At 60.5% G+C, this 14,645-nt stretch overlaps 1 protein-coding gene and 1 non-coding gene across 2 annotated transcripts in view; one reads left to right on the top strand and one right to left on the bottom strand.

Annotated features, from left to right (window-relative positions):
- The window catches only part of ERGIC1 (endoplasmic reticulum-golgi intermediate compartment 1), an 84,957-nt gene that overhangs the window by 22,200 nt on the left and 48,112 nt on the right, over positions 1 to 14,645 (bottom strand). Inside the window, exons 4-5 of the mRNA XM_016145103.2 lie at positions 6,372 to 6,466; positions 2,314 to 2,438 (exon numbers count right to left, since the gene is read on the bottom strand). Coding sequence (XP_016000589.1) covers positions 2,314 to 2,438; positions 6,372 to 6,466 — 220 coding nt within the window. The remainder of the gene's footprint in view (positions 1 to 2,313; positions 2,439 to 6,371; positions 6,467 to 14,645) is intronic.
- On the top strand, positions 3,938 to 4,056 carry LOC118605999. Its single transcript, XR_004952292.1, has one exon. It is a non-coding gene; the product is annotated as a 5S ribosomal RNA (ribosomal RNA).

Here is a 14,645-nt window from a genome sequence, read left to right on the forward strand (position 1 = left end):
CCAGAGGGTGGGGCGCAGGGCTTCGCCCTGGAGTCAGACAGATCAGGATCTGGATCCCAGCCTGGCCCCAGCCACGGGACTCTGGAGCAGCCACTGACCCTCTCAGAGCCCCAGGCTCTTCACCTGTAGCACGGGGCGCAGATAGTAGCTCCCCGAGGGGGCTACGGGGGCTCTGGACGGGGAGCCTGCACGTAAAGCACCCGGCTCAGCGCTTGCTGCAAGGCCAGGGCTCGAAACGGCAGCTGCCCACCATCGCCCTGCTGGCTCTTGTCCCCACGGTGGGTTGGGGGACGACCTTTAGGCCTGCAGACCAGCAGAGCTTCCTCGAACTCCAAATCAATACTGTCGGCCATCAGAAAGAGCGTGGCTTACGGCTCGGCCGGGGTCCGTCAGAGTATGTTTACTTTGTAGGGACGTCTGTTTCAAATACACAGTTGTGGACTTCTCGTGGGAATATTCCTGTCTTTGCTAGGGCCTGACGTGGGAGTTCCTGGCTGACAAAACATCACCCAGGGTCAGCAAGCTCACAGTCGAGTGAGCTTCAACAGTGCCTGGGCCCTGGGCTGCGGGGGTTCGGATGAGTGGGAAACCCACTGGGTCTGGGGTGAGCAGGAATGACCACTTGGCAAGATGTCCCAGGAGGGACAGCATCACCCACTTCGGGGCCCTAATTACCACACGCAGGCTCCAGTCTGCCCCTATTTCCTAGCTGGGGGGCCTGGGGCACGGTCAGTCACCACTCTGTGCCTCAGTTTCCCGACATTGGCAAAACGGGAATGATAACCACAAAACGGTTATGGGGAGGGTTGCATGAGGTGATGACTGCAAAGCCCGTGGCAGCTGTCACACTGGGTTGGCTTCGCAGGACGGCCATGTTTGCCATCGGAGCCACGAGGGACGGACTCTCCCAGAAGACAGAACAGCATGTCCACGGGCAGGGCATGGGGAAATGCCCACTGTATTTAAAAATATTTTTAACTTCATTTGTATTTATAAAAGTAGCACCTGGATACATCTGTATTATAAAAAATTCCCATGGTGAGGTCAGGGCTAAACCCCCCACTGCCTACCACCCCCGGAAGCGAGGAATCAAGAGGGCAGGTACGTGTCCCTCAGAGTTTCTCTGTGCGGTGACATGGGGCCTCCTGCGGACGGGGCCGTGGGCAGCGTTCAGAGCCGGGTGCGGGGCCTGGGGCTCTCGCTCCCGGACTTAAGTGAGCCGAGGAGGCTGGCTCCCGCACAGCTGCCACCCGCGGCCGCCCCTCGAGGCTGTGACTCAGTGACCGACTCCCCCTCCGCTCAGGATCCGTCACAGGTGGCTGACTCATGCCAGACACTGAGCCGAAGAAAGGAAAGACGACGCTTTTAGAGCCTGTGACTTAGGAACCTACGTCAGTGTCTCTGATGGATTTTAAAAAACATATAGACGGAGCCAGGCGCCAAACACCAGCCCATCCTGCCCGCCTTCTGAGGGCCTGAGTGATTCAGCGAGGAGTCCGGGGGTGCCGTGGGCGGCTGGTACAGCTCGAAGCACGTGAACGCTGACTTCGGGCTGCTGGCTGACTTCCTGATGGACAGACGAGGGCGCCCGGGGGCAAGTGCGAGCCTGGTGCTGGGAGGCGAAAGGCGGGTGGGGGGGCCCGCTGCAGACCTCGCCCACAGCCACGGCGGGCTTTCTTAACCGAGCACCCCTTGACTTAATGCTCCCTAAAAGCGCAAACCCCCATCCCTCCAAGGGTTGCGGGGGAGGGGGGCAGAGGCTGGCCTGAGCTGTGGCCCGCAGCGAGTGGACACGCTGGTCGTGGCATGTGTGACCGAAGTGTCGGAAAGATGAAACAACATGGGGACGCGGGGGGACAGAAGGGGAGCCCCGATGCCCGCGGGCCGGCCGGGGTTCGAAGGCTTTTCGGTTTGGGCGCCGACTCTCAGTCACCGTCCACTAGAGTGGACGCTCCGCAGCATGGCGAGTCCGCCCACCTGACTCAGCGCACCGCCCCAGAGCCGCTGACCCGCCCTGGGACCGGGAAGGAGCTTCGGAAAAATGGGGAATGAATGAATGAATATGTAATAGCTCATGCCTTTCCCACGCAAACTGCGTGACGTGGAGGGTATCATCACATGACTATCATCGTCCCACTCTCAAGCTAAAGATGTAAAATCCGAGGCTGAGGCAGGTCGAATGACTTGGGGGGCGTCGCTTCTATCTGGGGCGGTGGGGGAGCCGCTCTGCCGTCCGCCACCGTTTTCCGGGGAAGAAGATGGTGGGGAGGGGGGTGAATAAATGGCGGGGGTCGGGTTGGGGGGGCTCTGTACCTTGTTGATGCTGAACTGCCCCTCGAAGCGGCAGCCCGCCCCGCCGTTCAGGGGGATCTTCATGGAGTTGTCGATGTGGCCCACCTCGTGCCTGCCCATCTCATCCTGGATGTCGAGCCCAACCACTGCGGGAGGCAAGGAGAGACACGTCACCGTGGCCGGGAGCAGCGGGCGGCCCGCTCCTCTGGGACCTCTCCTCCATCTACGCTACGGCACGGACGGGGCGGCCCCTCCGGGAGCTCATGGTCTGGGTCCCAGGGGCACAGAGAGGAAGTCGGCTGGCCAAGGAGCAGGAGAAAGTGGCCCCAGAATAAGGGGGAGCCAGGCCCCCCGCAGCTGGAAGGAGCCAGGAAGGCAGCAGCCAGTGGGGCCAGAGGTGCAGGACTGCGGGCCGCAGGGGTGACGACTCTGCCTGACGCCAGGCTGCAGGCCGGCAGCAGGGGGTCAGGGTCAAAAGGCTGCCGGGATCCTGGCCCTGCCTTTTACCCGCTGTGCAACCAGCCGTGCCTGAGGCGCTCGACCTCCCGAGGCCTCAGTTTCCTTCTCTGGAAAATGAGGTGATAATAATTAAACCTTCCTTGGAACATCACGAGGATCGAAGAGTTAACACGTGTGGAGAAAGCTTAGCTCAGGGTCTGATGCACAGGAATCGGCAAGTGCTCAATAAACGTGGACCCTTCCTGCGTCTCAGACCGTCTCTGGGTTCACGGGTGAACAGGCTCAGGCATTCATTCATTCATTCATTCATTCATCCCTCGCCCATTCATTCACGCCTTCCTTTACCACTGCCCAGTCCTCCGAGCTCTGCCCTCTGGGAGCTTGGGCACTTTCCGGGGTTCCTCAGTACACTAAATGGCAAATCTGGGGCCTGGCGTCCTGGTCCTCGACTCCAGTGTGGCCTGACCACTTCCGTGACTCAGCTTCCCAACCTGTGCCTGCCGACCGCTTTCCTTGGGATGCTCCAAGTGGCAAGGGGGCGGGGAGTGGGGGGGGCCGATAAACGACAGAAACACAGAAACGCAGGAATTTCCCTGAAAGCAACACTAGGAGGGAGGCTGCAATCTAAAGAGAGAACAGCTGGAGGTAATCTTTTAAGCGAGCCAAGCCGAAAAGGGAAAAATCAACGGGAACAACCCCCGACTCCTCAGTGGAGACGTGAAGTGAGTGACGGCCGCCCGCAGAGGGGAGCCTGACGCAGCCACCGAGGGCGCCGCTCGCTCGTGGGCCTGTGCCGCGTGGGCGCGGCTGACGCCGTGACGGCAGAGGAAAAAGGGGCGCGAGCGGGCCCCCGGCGGGCCCGGCGGCCCTGCTCCCCGCCGGAAGTCCGTCCCGAGGCACACACGGCCAGATGGGTGTGCGGGGCTGCTCCGGGCAACCTCGTTTGAACCGGGAGCATCTCGACGGCCTGTCCGCAGGGGGCTGGTCAGTGGGACAGCCCCCCCCCAATCCCCCTGCTGCTGGGACGCCGGGACAGGTACAGGAACAGGCTCAATCCGCATGTGGCATGAGGGCGGTAGCTAAGAATGTGGCCTCTGAGCCGGCACCTCGGCCAAGCTACCTCAGCTTTCTGGGCCTCGGTTTCCTCCTCAACCCTAGGCTAGTGAAGATTAGAAAAATTAAAACAGTCTACGGCCACGCCACCCTGAATGTGCCCGATCCCGTCTGATCTCGGAAGCTGAGCAGGGCCGGGCCTGGTTAGTACTTGGATGGGAGACCACGTAGGAAGACCAGGTGCTGTGGGCATTAAAAATAATAAGTAAATAAAACAAGCACTGACTTATGTGCTATACATTCTTCTAAGTGCCTTTTTTTTTGGTAAGAATGCATCGTCTGAATATCTCTGCGGAGGCGACAGTATTACCAGACCATCCTGGATGAGGGGTCGCCGCAGCTCAGAGAGGCTGAGTAGTTGGCCCGAGATCTCACAGCTAAGAAACAGTGCAGCTTGGATCAGAACCCCGGAGGCAACATCCAGGGCCCACGCCCTGTAGCCGCTCCGCTGCCGGAGAACCTCTCATTTTCACGCACTAAGGTGGCCGAAACACTCAGGCTCAGGCCGGGGCCCGGCCCGGTCCCCGAGCGGAGTAAATGCCCGCTGTGGTCATTGTTTCACTAACCGTATGAGTAATACAAGAGCAGCTCTGCAATATTAGCCAGAAACAAACAAACAAACAAACAAACAAAAAAAACGAGAAACCCCAGGAAGGTCCCATAGAGTTGGGTCCCGATTGTGTAAAAAGAAAAACCCGAACATGATCTACGTCTGCAGACGACAGACGACAGACGGACAGCGAGGCAGACAGACACAGGGACGGGGGAAGGGAACCCCGACTGCCAGCGGAGGCTTCCTCTGGGCTGGAGGGCACCGCAGGTAACACGGGCGTCACTTTTACTGTTTTTTTTTTTTTTAAGTCTATTTCCGTGTTTTGAACATGTTATCTCTTTTTAAAAAAGAAAGACATTCCGGTATTAATTGTGTAACAAACAACAAAAAGCATGATTTGTAAAAGGAGGACACACGGCTGCAGAGCCGCATGACCTCAGCGGGGCTCAGAAATGCGCAGAGGGGACTGCCCACGACCGGCAGAACGGCCTCGGGCGTCCACCAGCGCTGTCGTGGGGGTGGGCGATGAGCAATTCCTTCTCTCCCTGCTGCTCTGGATTTTCCAAAGGTACAATGATGAGCATGTACTTTTTTTTTCCCATCACAAAAACCTGAGGTTCTTTACAGAAAAGCCGGGGACGGGGCTCTCATGGGAGTGGCCCGGGTCCGGGGGGGCAGGTCCAGGTGGCAGGTCTGGGTGACAGCCCTGCGGAGTGGCAGGGCCCCGTGGGCCGGCTGCAGCCGCGGCCCGGGGTTGCCCGGCCTCTCTTGGGCGGCTGCCTGGAGCTGGGACGGAGCCTGTTACCACATCCTCTCCCTCCCCTGCCCCGCTGGTCACAGCCTCTGGCCTGAAAATTTCCTTGTTCCAGAGAGACATGACCAACTTCTGAGGAGGAGCCACCACATGAGTTATTTTTCTGAGAGAGAGAGGAAAAATAAAAATAAAACCCATTTATTCCAATAGGGTCCCTGGCTCGGGGCCCACTGTGGATTCAAAATCGTGACGTCATTCTCACCAAAAGCGGTAACGGGGCTGACTCTCTCCCTATCTCTGCCTGCAGACGTCCCCGATGCTCTGCCCTTCAGTAGGAGGGAGCGGGTGGGAGGAGGGGAGGGCCGGCATCTGCACCGGCTTATGTGCCCGGCCGGGGCAGAGGGACGGCCGGAACCCCAGCCCGGGAAAAGACACCCAGCCCGCCGGCGAACCAGTCTAGAAGCCAGCGTATCGGGTTCTCCCCACGACCTCAGGCGATAGCGTGCCCTCGGCCCGTTTTACAGACGTGGAGACTGACACACGGTTTTGGCACGCAAAGGAGCCAGAATGTGACTCCACACCAGACTTCCAGTGGGGTTCGTTTTATACAAGTGATGTGTTCTCTGGGTAGAAACAAAGAAACGAACAGATAAACAAGAGTGTGAAGTAAAGAAAGGAAGATTTCCAACGGCTGCTGATGGCTCAGAGCCGTGTCCCTGCCCAGGTGGCCACTCTTGGCTGGTCGCAGGTCTCCCTGCTTGCGAGGCTGGGTGACCCCCACCCCTCACCTGCACGCATCGCCCTGTAGAGATCAGCCAATGGTATCGAGGATATGGGGAACGGTCCCTTGCCACCAGGCGGGACAAACCGTGGTGTCGTTCTGTGGCCCCTCGCCCCCCTTAGGTGCTTACAGGTTCCTCCTGAGGGCCAGTCCTCCCTCGATAAATCACCTGCAGAGACTTCAGACTCTGCTTCTCAGGAGCCTGACCTAAGAGACACCCCCCCCACCCCGGCACGGCCGCCCTCCAGAGGTAACCCCCGTTGGCGGTTTCTTGTGCTTTTTATTCCAGAAAGCCACCGAGTGCATGCGCATTCGATCACGTTCTCCCCGCCAAAGCAGTGGGGACGGTCTCCTGTCCCTGGTGTTTGCGGTCTGCCCCGTCCGCCCCGCCGGAGCAGGGGGCTGCTGGGGGTACTCACATTCGCAGTGCAAATTGGGTAAACTGATGTTCAGGCTGACGTCAATTTTGCCTCCGCTGTCCTTGTCTGGGTCATCGACGTAGAGCTCGTTCACGCTGAGGGAGACAAGCACAGAAGGCTGTGTTGAGATAAAGGCACCCGCCCCAGCGGCAGGGCATGGCCAGGGGGACCACTTTGCTTGGTGACTGCTCGGCCAGTAACCTGGACTCCCCTCTGGGGGGAGCCTGTGCCTGCTCGAGGCACGGGGCAGCTGCTCACATCTCCAAACGGTGGCCTTCCCACGGAGATGGAGAAGGGGGGCGGGGGCTGGGGTGGCGTTAGGAGCGCAGATTCGGAATTACATTCAAGTTCCATTCCCGCCTCTGCCACGCTCTCTGTGAGCTCGGGCGGATAATGTCGCCTCCGCGAAACCATCCGTCACATGGGGCTACCGCCCTGCCGCTGTGAACGGGGTGATGTGAACTCTCACATGACAACCGTTGCCCTTACGAGGAGCCAGGGCTGGCAGCGGCGGGCGCACGGCACCTGACTCCCTCCTCTCCTGAGCTCCCCGCCCTCCCCACTGGGAAGTCGGGGACCCCCCGGGTGCTGATCTTCATGTCCCAGCTCTGACAAAGCCACCAGGTCTGAGATACTAATGTATCAGTTTCCTGTGGCTGCTGTAACAAATCGTCACAAAGTTAAGGGCCTGAAAGGACACACGACATTTATTATCTTCTGCTTCTGGAGGCCAGACGTGTAGAACGGGCCCGCGGGGCTGTCCACCTCCCGCCGGCTCCAGGGCAGAACCTGTTTTCCTGTCTCCTTTGGCTTCTGGAGGCCGCCTCCGCTCACGGCCCTTCCTGCGTCTTCCGAGCCAGCCACATGGCATCTTCTCTCCCCTCTTACAGGAGGGGAGCCCTGTGATTTCACCCTGCCCACCTGGATAACCCTGAATCACCTCCCCATCTCGAAACCTCTGATGTCATCACATTGGTAAAGTTCTTTTTGCCACATGAGGTTACATATTCACAGGTTTTCAGAGACAGGGATGTGGACATCTTTGCGGGGGGGGGGGGGAGGTGGCTCCGCGGACGGTCTCGACACCTTACTGTTGGGGACAATGGCACCACACGGGGATCAGTTAGCAACGCACATTTATTCCACACTTTTTGAGTGCCTAACCCATCGGGCACTAGAAAGAGGGGGAGACCAGGCGGACGCAGTCTCTGCCGTCACGGGCTTACAGACACCACCGTCTCTGAAATAAATAAATACTTTACACCAACTGCGATTACTGCTTCGATGGGAAGCCGCGGGTGTCGCGAGGGACGGAGGGGCGACTGGCTTCTGGGGAAGGTGGCTGGGAAAACGTCTCTGCCACCAGATGGACTGGGTCTGAAGGCTGAGGAGGGAGGACCCTCAGAGGGCGTGGCAGATGCACCGTCTGGAAACGGAGTGAAGGCCGCCGCATCGAGCAGAGGGAAGCGGGCATGTGGCGCAGTGTCAGAGAATGGGGGGCAGGTCAGGCGGCACCCTAAGAGGCTCCCTCCTTCTCTGCACGGGCCACTGCGCATCAGGGAGACCAGACGGAGGAGGAGATGGCAGCCTGGCCTGGGGACGGTGGGGATGGAGAGGCAGGCCTCGCTGACGGACGGGGCGTGGGGCCGGGAGGGGGAAGGCATGCAGGCAGACGGCCACGTTGCTTTCTGGAACTGTGCGTCGGGCAGGTGGGGAGGAAAAGGCGCTGAGCTCCGCGTGGCTGTGCCGAGCTTGAGGTGGCTGGAGGGAGACATCCCCGAGAAGCTGCTGACTGGACACCAGGTGGCCGTGTTAGGGCCCAGGTAACTCCCCATGGGAAGAGGGAGCCCAATCCGAAGGCCGGCCCAGTGGGCAGTGCGGGCCGTGCTTGAGGCGGCCCCGGGCACTGGCTGCAGGTCAAGGGTCTGAGGCTCGAAACGGCCGGACTCTGCGAGAACCCCGTCCACGCCAGCCACTTCTTTGGGCAAGAATGAGCCAGGCCGGGGCCAGGGCATTGTTTTTACTAAGATCCTGCCTTTGTGCCCCTAGCCCCTAGTGTGACACCGTGGGTGCTCATTTAACCAGAAATGGTGGGCTCAAACACACGGCCAGGGCTTAGGGCTTGTCTCCCTGTGGGGGTCACGAACGAGGATGACCCTGGACACGAGCAAGGGACGGGCCCGGCTCGGCCTTCAGGTTGCCAGGCCTCCAGCCCATTAAGCCAGGAAAGGCCCGATCTGGCCCATGGGCACCCGCGTCATCCCATCTGCCCCTGCGAAATATCCCGATCTCCATTATACGAGCAGGAAACTGAGGCTCAGAGAGGGTGAGCCCCACCCCCGAGGCCACACCACAGGAAATGGATAAGCTGCAATCCCAGCCCAGGTCTGCCTTCTGCCCGAGCCCCAGGGCCCACTCGGCCTCCCTTCCTCCTGTCCTCAGCCCCCGGGGTCCAGGGAGAGAACGAGGGGGATCCTGGCCCTCTGAGGCCACAGGGTGTGAGGCCACAGGGTGTGCTTGGCAGGCTCGTAGCGCTGGCCCACATCGAAGAACAGGAAGAACGAATGAGCCAGCGGGAGGGGAGAAACAGGATCACGGGAGGTTACGTTGGAGGAGGACTGACTTCTCCACAGCCAAGGGCTCCTCCTTAGCCTTCAGCACCCAGTTTCTGCCCTGGCCTTCCATCGCAGCTCTGGAGGGCTGCTGAGTAACGGGATGCTGCGTGATTCACAGAATGGTCACGGAGGGAGAGCCCCCAGCTTCCCTGCCCAGCCCGGTGAGACTCTTCCTTGAAGCTACTCACCTCTCCCACCTGGGAGGCGGAGCCTCTGCCTGTCACCGAGGGATTGTGGGATGATGTCATCCCTGGCAATCCTCTGGAGGTGACCTCAGCGCAGAGCGAGGTGAGCCCTAGGTGTGGCGCCAAGGTGAGCTCACCCTCAAGGCCCCCAGGAGGCCTCTCCCAGCTCGCGGGGGCCCGAGCTCCCCAGAGCGGCCCAGACAAAGGGGCTGAGGTGCTGGGGGGTGAGGAAAAGGCCTGACCTGCCGAGCCAGGGGCTGGTCTGGTTTTGTAAAGCCAGAACTGGCTGCTGCTCCCAGGAGCCCTTGCGAACGGCCCTGGGCCGTGGGATAAACACAGGTCAGTCGCCTGTGCCACCCACTCGATGAGGTCAATGCAGCCACCTTCTGTGTCCAAGGCCAATGTTCCAAGGGTGCTGGCTTCCTGCCACCCCCAGCCACAGCCTGCCAAAGCGAGCCAACCTCACCGCCTGGGGCTGAGCGGACTTTAAAAGGTGAACGGATGGCCAGAAACAAGCCCGTGTGTTGCTAAAATAAACGCTTTGTATGGGTTCACTGCTGTTTGGGGACTCTCGCGGGCCTGACTCTGCCTGTCACTAGCGAGGGTGAGTGAGAAGACCCACAGGGGGCAGTGGCGGACAGGCGTGAGCTCCCCTCCTGGCTCTGCCAGGACGAAGTGGGGGGACCTGGGACAAGCTGCTCCACCTCCCCGAGCCTCGGTTCCCTCAGCTGGGAAAGCTTCCTGTGATGTTTAAAGATGGGCGAAGTTAGCCTACGGCGACAGAGGTCAGAACGGGGCGGGCTGGTGGAGAGACGTGTCATCTTGATGGGGGAATGGTGACATGCGTCTAAATACAGGCAAACACTCCAGCCTCGCCTTTAAGATTTGTACAGTTTGCTGCTGTCTGTAAGTTATGTACATCCCACTAAACAAAAAAAAAAAAAAGAAGAAAAGGAAGGAGGAAGTAGAAAAGGAAAAACGGCTGAGGATTCCAGCTGCCTCCCGGGGCTGTGCGGAAGCTGGTGTCCAAGGGGCAGGGGCGTGCGCGCCGCTCGCTTCTCTCTCGGGGGCCGGGCGCGAGCCCTCCGCAGGAAAGAGAGACTGAGGCGTCCCGGCAGAGGTCGAAGCTCCCGGGGTTCCAGTCCTGGCTCTGTGACCTGCTGGCGGGGCGACCCTGGCCAAGGGGCTCCGCCTTCGCCAGCCTCCGTTTCCCCGGAGATGAAGCGGAGGCGACCACGGATGTGGAGCGACCCCAGAAAACAGCGCGTGCTCAGGGGGGAAACGCCCACCGCACCTGCCGTCCGCGTCCGCGTCACGGTTTCCCGGCCAACGGCGCTGGCCTCGCAGCCTCGCAGCAGCGTGGCGAGGGTTCGGCGCGGGGTCAGGGGGTGTTGTAAAGTTCCTGGCACCGCCGTGGGGGCGCTGCAACCCGACCTTCCCGATGACTGATCAAAGCAGATGTGCCCCCCGCTCCGAGCTCCCAGGCAGCGCTGGTGGCCTTCGCACGTGGTACCTCCTCCTCTAACGCGGACCGAGCCCGTGTTTCACGGGGCTTGCTTTGCTCTCTTCACGAGGATGAAACGAGGCTCAGAGGCGATGGGGAAAGACTGGCCGAGGTCACACGGCCAGGACGGCGCAGAGGCGGGGTCTGCACCTGGAGCCGCCGAAGGCCGGAGCCGCGCTCTCTGCGTTGCATTGCACCGGATGGGATCGGAATCAGCGAAACGGTCGGGGGCAAGCGGCCCCCAAGCAGACCTGTGGTGCAGGCGTCACCATCCTTATTTGTCCCCCTGCCCCATGGCCCGAGCAGCCGCAGGGCACGGTCATGCTCTGTAGTCTCCTCCCCCTGTGCCCCGCAAGCCTCCCTGTCACCTCCGCCTGCCACGTAGGTAATAACGGGCTCACACCTGGGATGGTCGGGATACAGAACTCCAGGTCCCAGAGAGCGCGCTCGCAGGCCCTGCGTCCCTCCTCTGCCCGCCCCCGCCCCAGGCCCTTGCTTTGCGCGCGCCTCGCCCCTGCGTAAGTTTCCGTTAAATCCAGTTATTAAACACGGAGGTCGCGGACGCTGGGCGGGAATCCCAACTATTCCAGTGCTCTTCCAAAAGCAAATAAAATAGTTCTCCACAGGTGTCAGCACACTCACGCCTCGGCCGAGAATTTCAAGGCCCTCCACTGCGTTCCAGCTCCGCTCCTCCCCAGCCCTCTCTCCCTGCACGGCCAAGGCTTACCACCTTCCCCCACCCCCCTCCCACGCCGGCCGCCCGACTCCCCGACGACGCTGTCTGGCGCCCCCACCTGGAATGCGCCGCCCACTCCGTCACCTCCCCTTCGTTCCGGGCACGGAGGCTGTGAGCACGTGCTCTGCGCTGAGGAAGCTATTGTCTGGCGGGGGCGTCAGATGCTGCCACGGGAGTACCCAAACACTGTCCCCAAATCAGCCCTTCGCAGACACCCAGTCCTGTCCCCACCCCGTCTCCACAGCTGTCGCCCCAGGACGCTCAGCTGCTCTGCCTGGGGTCATCGTCCAGCCTCCTCGCCTGGGCCCTGGCCTCTAGGGCCACCCTGCCCCACACCCATCTTCACCAGAGGTGAGCTTTCTGAGGCACCGACCTGACGCCGGCACTCTGTGCTCAGAAGCCTTCGGGCCTCACACTGCTCCATGTCACGACTGCGGCTCTCCACCTGCCCTCTGAGAGAGCTGTCCAGCTCGTCCTTCTGGTCAAGTTATCGGCCTCCCTACTGTGGGCCTCCTGGGGGGAATGTGTGAGGATGCCGGGCAAGATAACCTCCAAGGCCCCTTTGGGTGGCTGACTGCCTGCTTTGCCCACCTCAGCTGGGGAGGGCGCACACGTCTGACCGAGAGGCCGTGGCTCCCAGGCGCCCAGGACTCCGAAATGCTCTGGGCAGAAAGGGATGGGAAGATGGGTAAGGCTGACGCTCTGGCGTCAGACAGACCTGGGCTCGACTCTGGTCCCACCACTTGTTAACCTCACTGTGGTCTTAACCTCTTGGTGCCTCAGTTTCCCCTGCTGCAAAGGGGGGGGGGCTAACGCTAACAGCAGTGCCTACCTCAAGGGGTTTTGTGATGATCGGACCAGCTGATCATCTCACGGTGCCAACCTGAGTGGCTGCCACTTGGTCGCCTACTATAGATCAGGACTTGAAATGATCATGAGTTCTACCATGCTGCAAATCATCAATGGAGAATTCCAGTGACTACAGTTTCTTATACTAAATCTTCATTAGGTTAATTAAGAGCAGCCAGGGCCTGGGCAAAGGCTGGAATGTTCTGTGGCCATGTTCTCTGAGGAAGAGCGGAGGGATTTGCTCCTCTGGAAACAGTCCTCGGAGCACCCTGGGGGGCCCTTTTCCCAAGGATAATTAATGGCCTGTCCAGGGCCCAGGTTAGAGTCCAAACACCCAAACAAACAGGCCTCTCTCCCCCAGGGCCAGGCCAGAATAGCGGCTTATGTCACTGATAACCACAGGCCAGGATTGCAGCGATGTTGATCCAACCAGCGGTGACCTCATTTCCTTGGGTTACTACCCGCAGGGGGTGGGGAGCTGACCCACTGTGGTCACACAGCTGCCAGGGACGGCCAGCCGCCCAGAGAAGGACAAGAATTGTGACCTTCGGTTCTTCCCAAATCGGCTGGGCTTCCCAGACAAGCTTCTGCTGCAGGAAAGACCCCAAAAGAGCATTGCCTTTTCCTTCTGGAGTTTTCCGAGGTGTCCTCGGTCCCCCCACCCCTGCAGACTCCCTTTGGGAGACTTCTATACCATGGTTATGTGGCAGCAGAGAGAAAGGGGGCATGAGGGTCGCTGCATCGTCACGGATGGAGCCCGGCCCTGAACGGCCTCTCTGCTCACCCCCGCTTCCAACCCCCTCACTCCAGCCACTCCCGCTGCAAACGGAGCCGCCGTGTTAGCCCAGGGCCGCACACAAGGCCAACACGCCACGAATGGCCCCTCGTGGTTTGATTCCTCTCCTCGCCCTCCTCTTTCTTCCTCTCCAGGGACTTGGTGGAACCAGCGTCCAGGATGCCCCCGGGAGCCAGGAAGAGGAAGTCCTGGAGAGGAGGGGGGTCAGGGCGGTGGGAACACTGTGCTCATGGGGAAGGAGAGAGCCCGGCCCTGGGTAAACAGAAGCCGCCCGGGCTTGCCAGGGTGGCCCTTCACCCAGCAGGTGGGGCCTCACCTGCTCCAGGCACGAGCTCTGACGTCAAAACGTACCCGCCCGGGGCCGCCTGCCTCCGTGTCCTACTTCACCACAGGCTGAGCCGACAAAGGACTTAATGAGCCATCCCTCCAAAGGTCGGTAAGAAGGCCAGGGAGGCGACAAAGGCATGAACGTTCACAGGGCGTTTATTACGTGCTGGCGACGGGCAGCCCTGCTGCCTTTTTAGTATTAGATGGGGACCAAATACGAAATAAGCAAATGCACCAAGAGATCCGGCTCTGTGGCCAGTGAAGTATCTCAAGCGTTACAGTAAGCACCTGTCAGGTAAACGCAGGCTCTGCCCCGGTTCCTGGGTGTCGTGTTCACAAGTGGAAGGTGAGACCCTCCACCGGCAAAATGATTACGACTCGCCTTACCGTGGTCTGGACCCCAACCTGCCACCCCTCTGGGATGGGCCTGCAATCCTGATTCGGCCTCGCCAAACGGCACACACCTTCCCCGTCTCCTGATCAGCTTCGTTTTTCCCTTCAGGGTCCTAGGCATGTGTCGACACATTCTAGTGGCGTTTGCTTGTTGACCGTCTGCGTCCACCGCCGGCATGTTTGGCTCCTTTGAGCACGGAACCGCACAGCGGTGAGCCAGGCACACCGGGCCCCTGACTTCTGGGGGCCTGGGGCCAAGGACGAGTCCCGCAGATAGGCTGCAGGGTACAGGGCCTGGCTCGAACCGTTTCACCTGCTCCATGTCCTACTACCCTCCGTGCTTGCTCCCTCTGCCCCGGCCACACGAGCCTGCTGCCTGCTCTTCACACAGACCAGGGGATGCCTGCCTCGGGGCCTTTGCACTTGCCAGTGCCCTGGCGCCTCCCGCCAGGGGGCCTGGGACACAGCCGGGGCTTCCTCCTGCTGCTGTGACACATGTATTCCTCTCGTCCTGCTCAGAACAGGAGGGGCCTGCACGGCGACCCTCCTCCCAGGGAACAGGGTGCAGCCTGGACAGATCAGCAGGCGCCTGGCACGTGGTAGGTCCTTCAAAGTGCCAGCAAGTCTCAATCTCTTGCTCATCTCCCTCCTTCCACCTGCAGCTCATGATGGATGACCCCTAGATGAAGACGTGCGACTCGGACAGGTCATCGTCCCCCGCTGGGGGCACGATGTGTGATGCGGTGGGACACAGAGTCCCTTCTCTGAGCCCTGCATGGGCAGGGGTTCGTGCCTCAGGAAGCGGATAAGCCTCCCCACACCTAGAAGGGGGCTGTGACTCTGATTCACTGTCCCCTGTTTGACTGGTG

Source organism: Rousettus aegyptiacus, unplaced genomic scaffold (genome assembly GCF_014176215.1).
Source record: "Rousettus aegyptiacus isolate mRouAeg1 unplaced genomic scaffold, mRouAeg1.p scaffold_m13_p_7, whole genome shotgun sequence".
In the NCBI taxonomy this organism is placed as follows: Eukaryota; Metazoa; Chordata; class Mammalia; order Chiroptera; family Pteropodidae; genus Rousettus; species Rousettus aegyptiacus.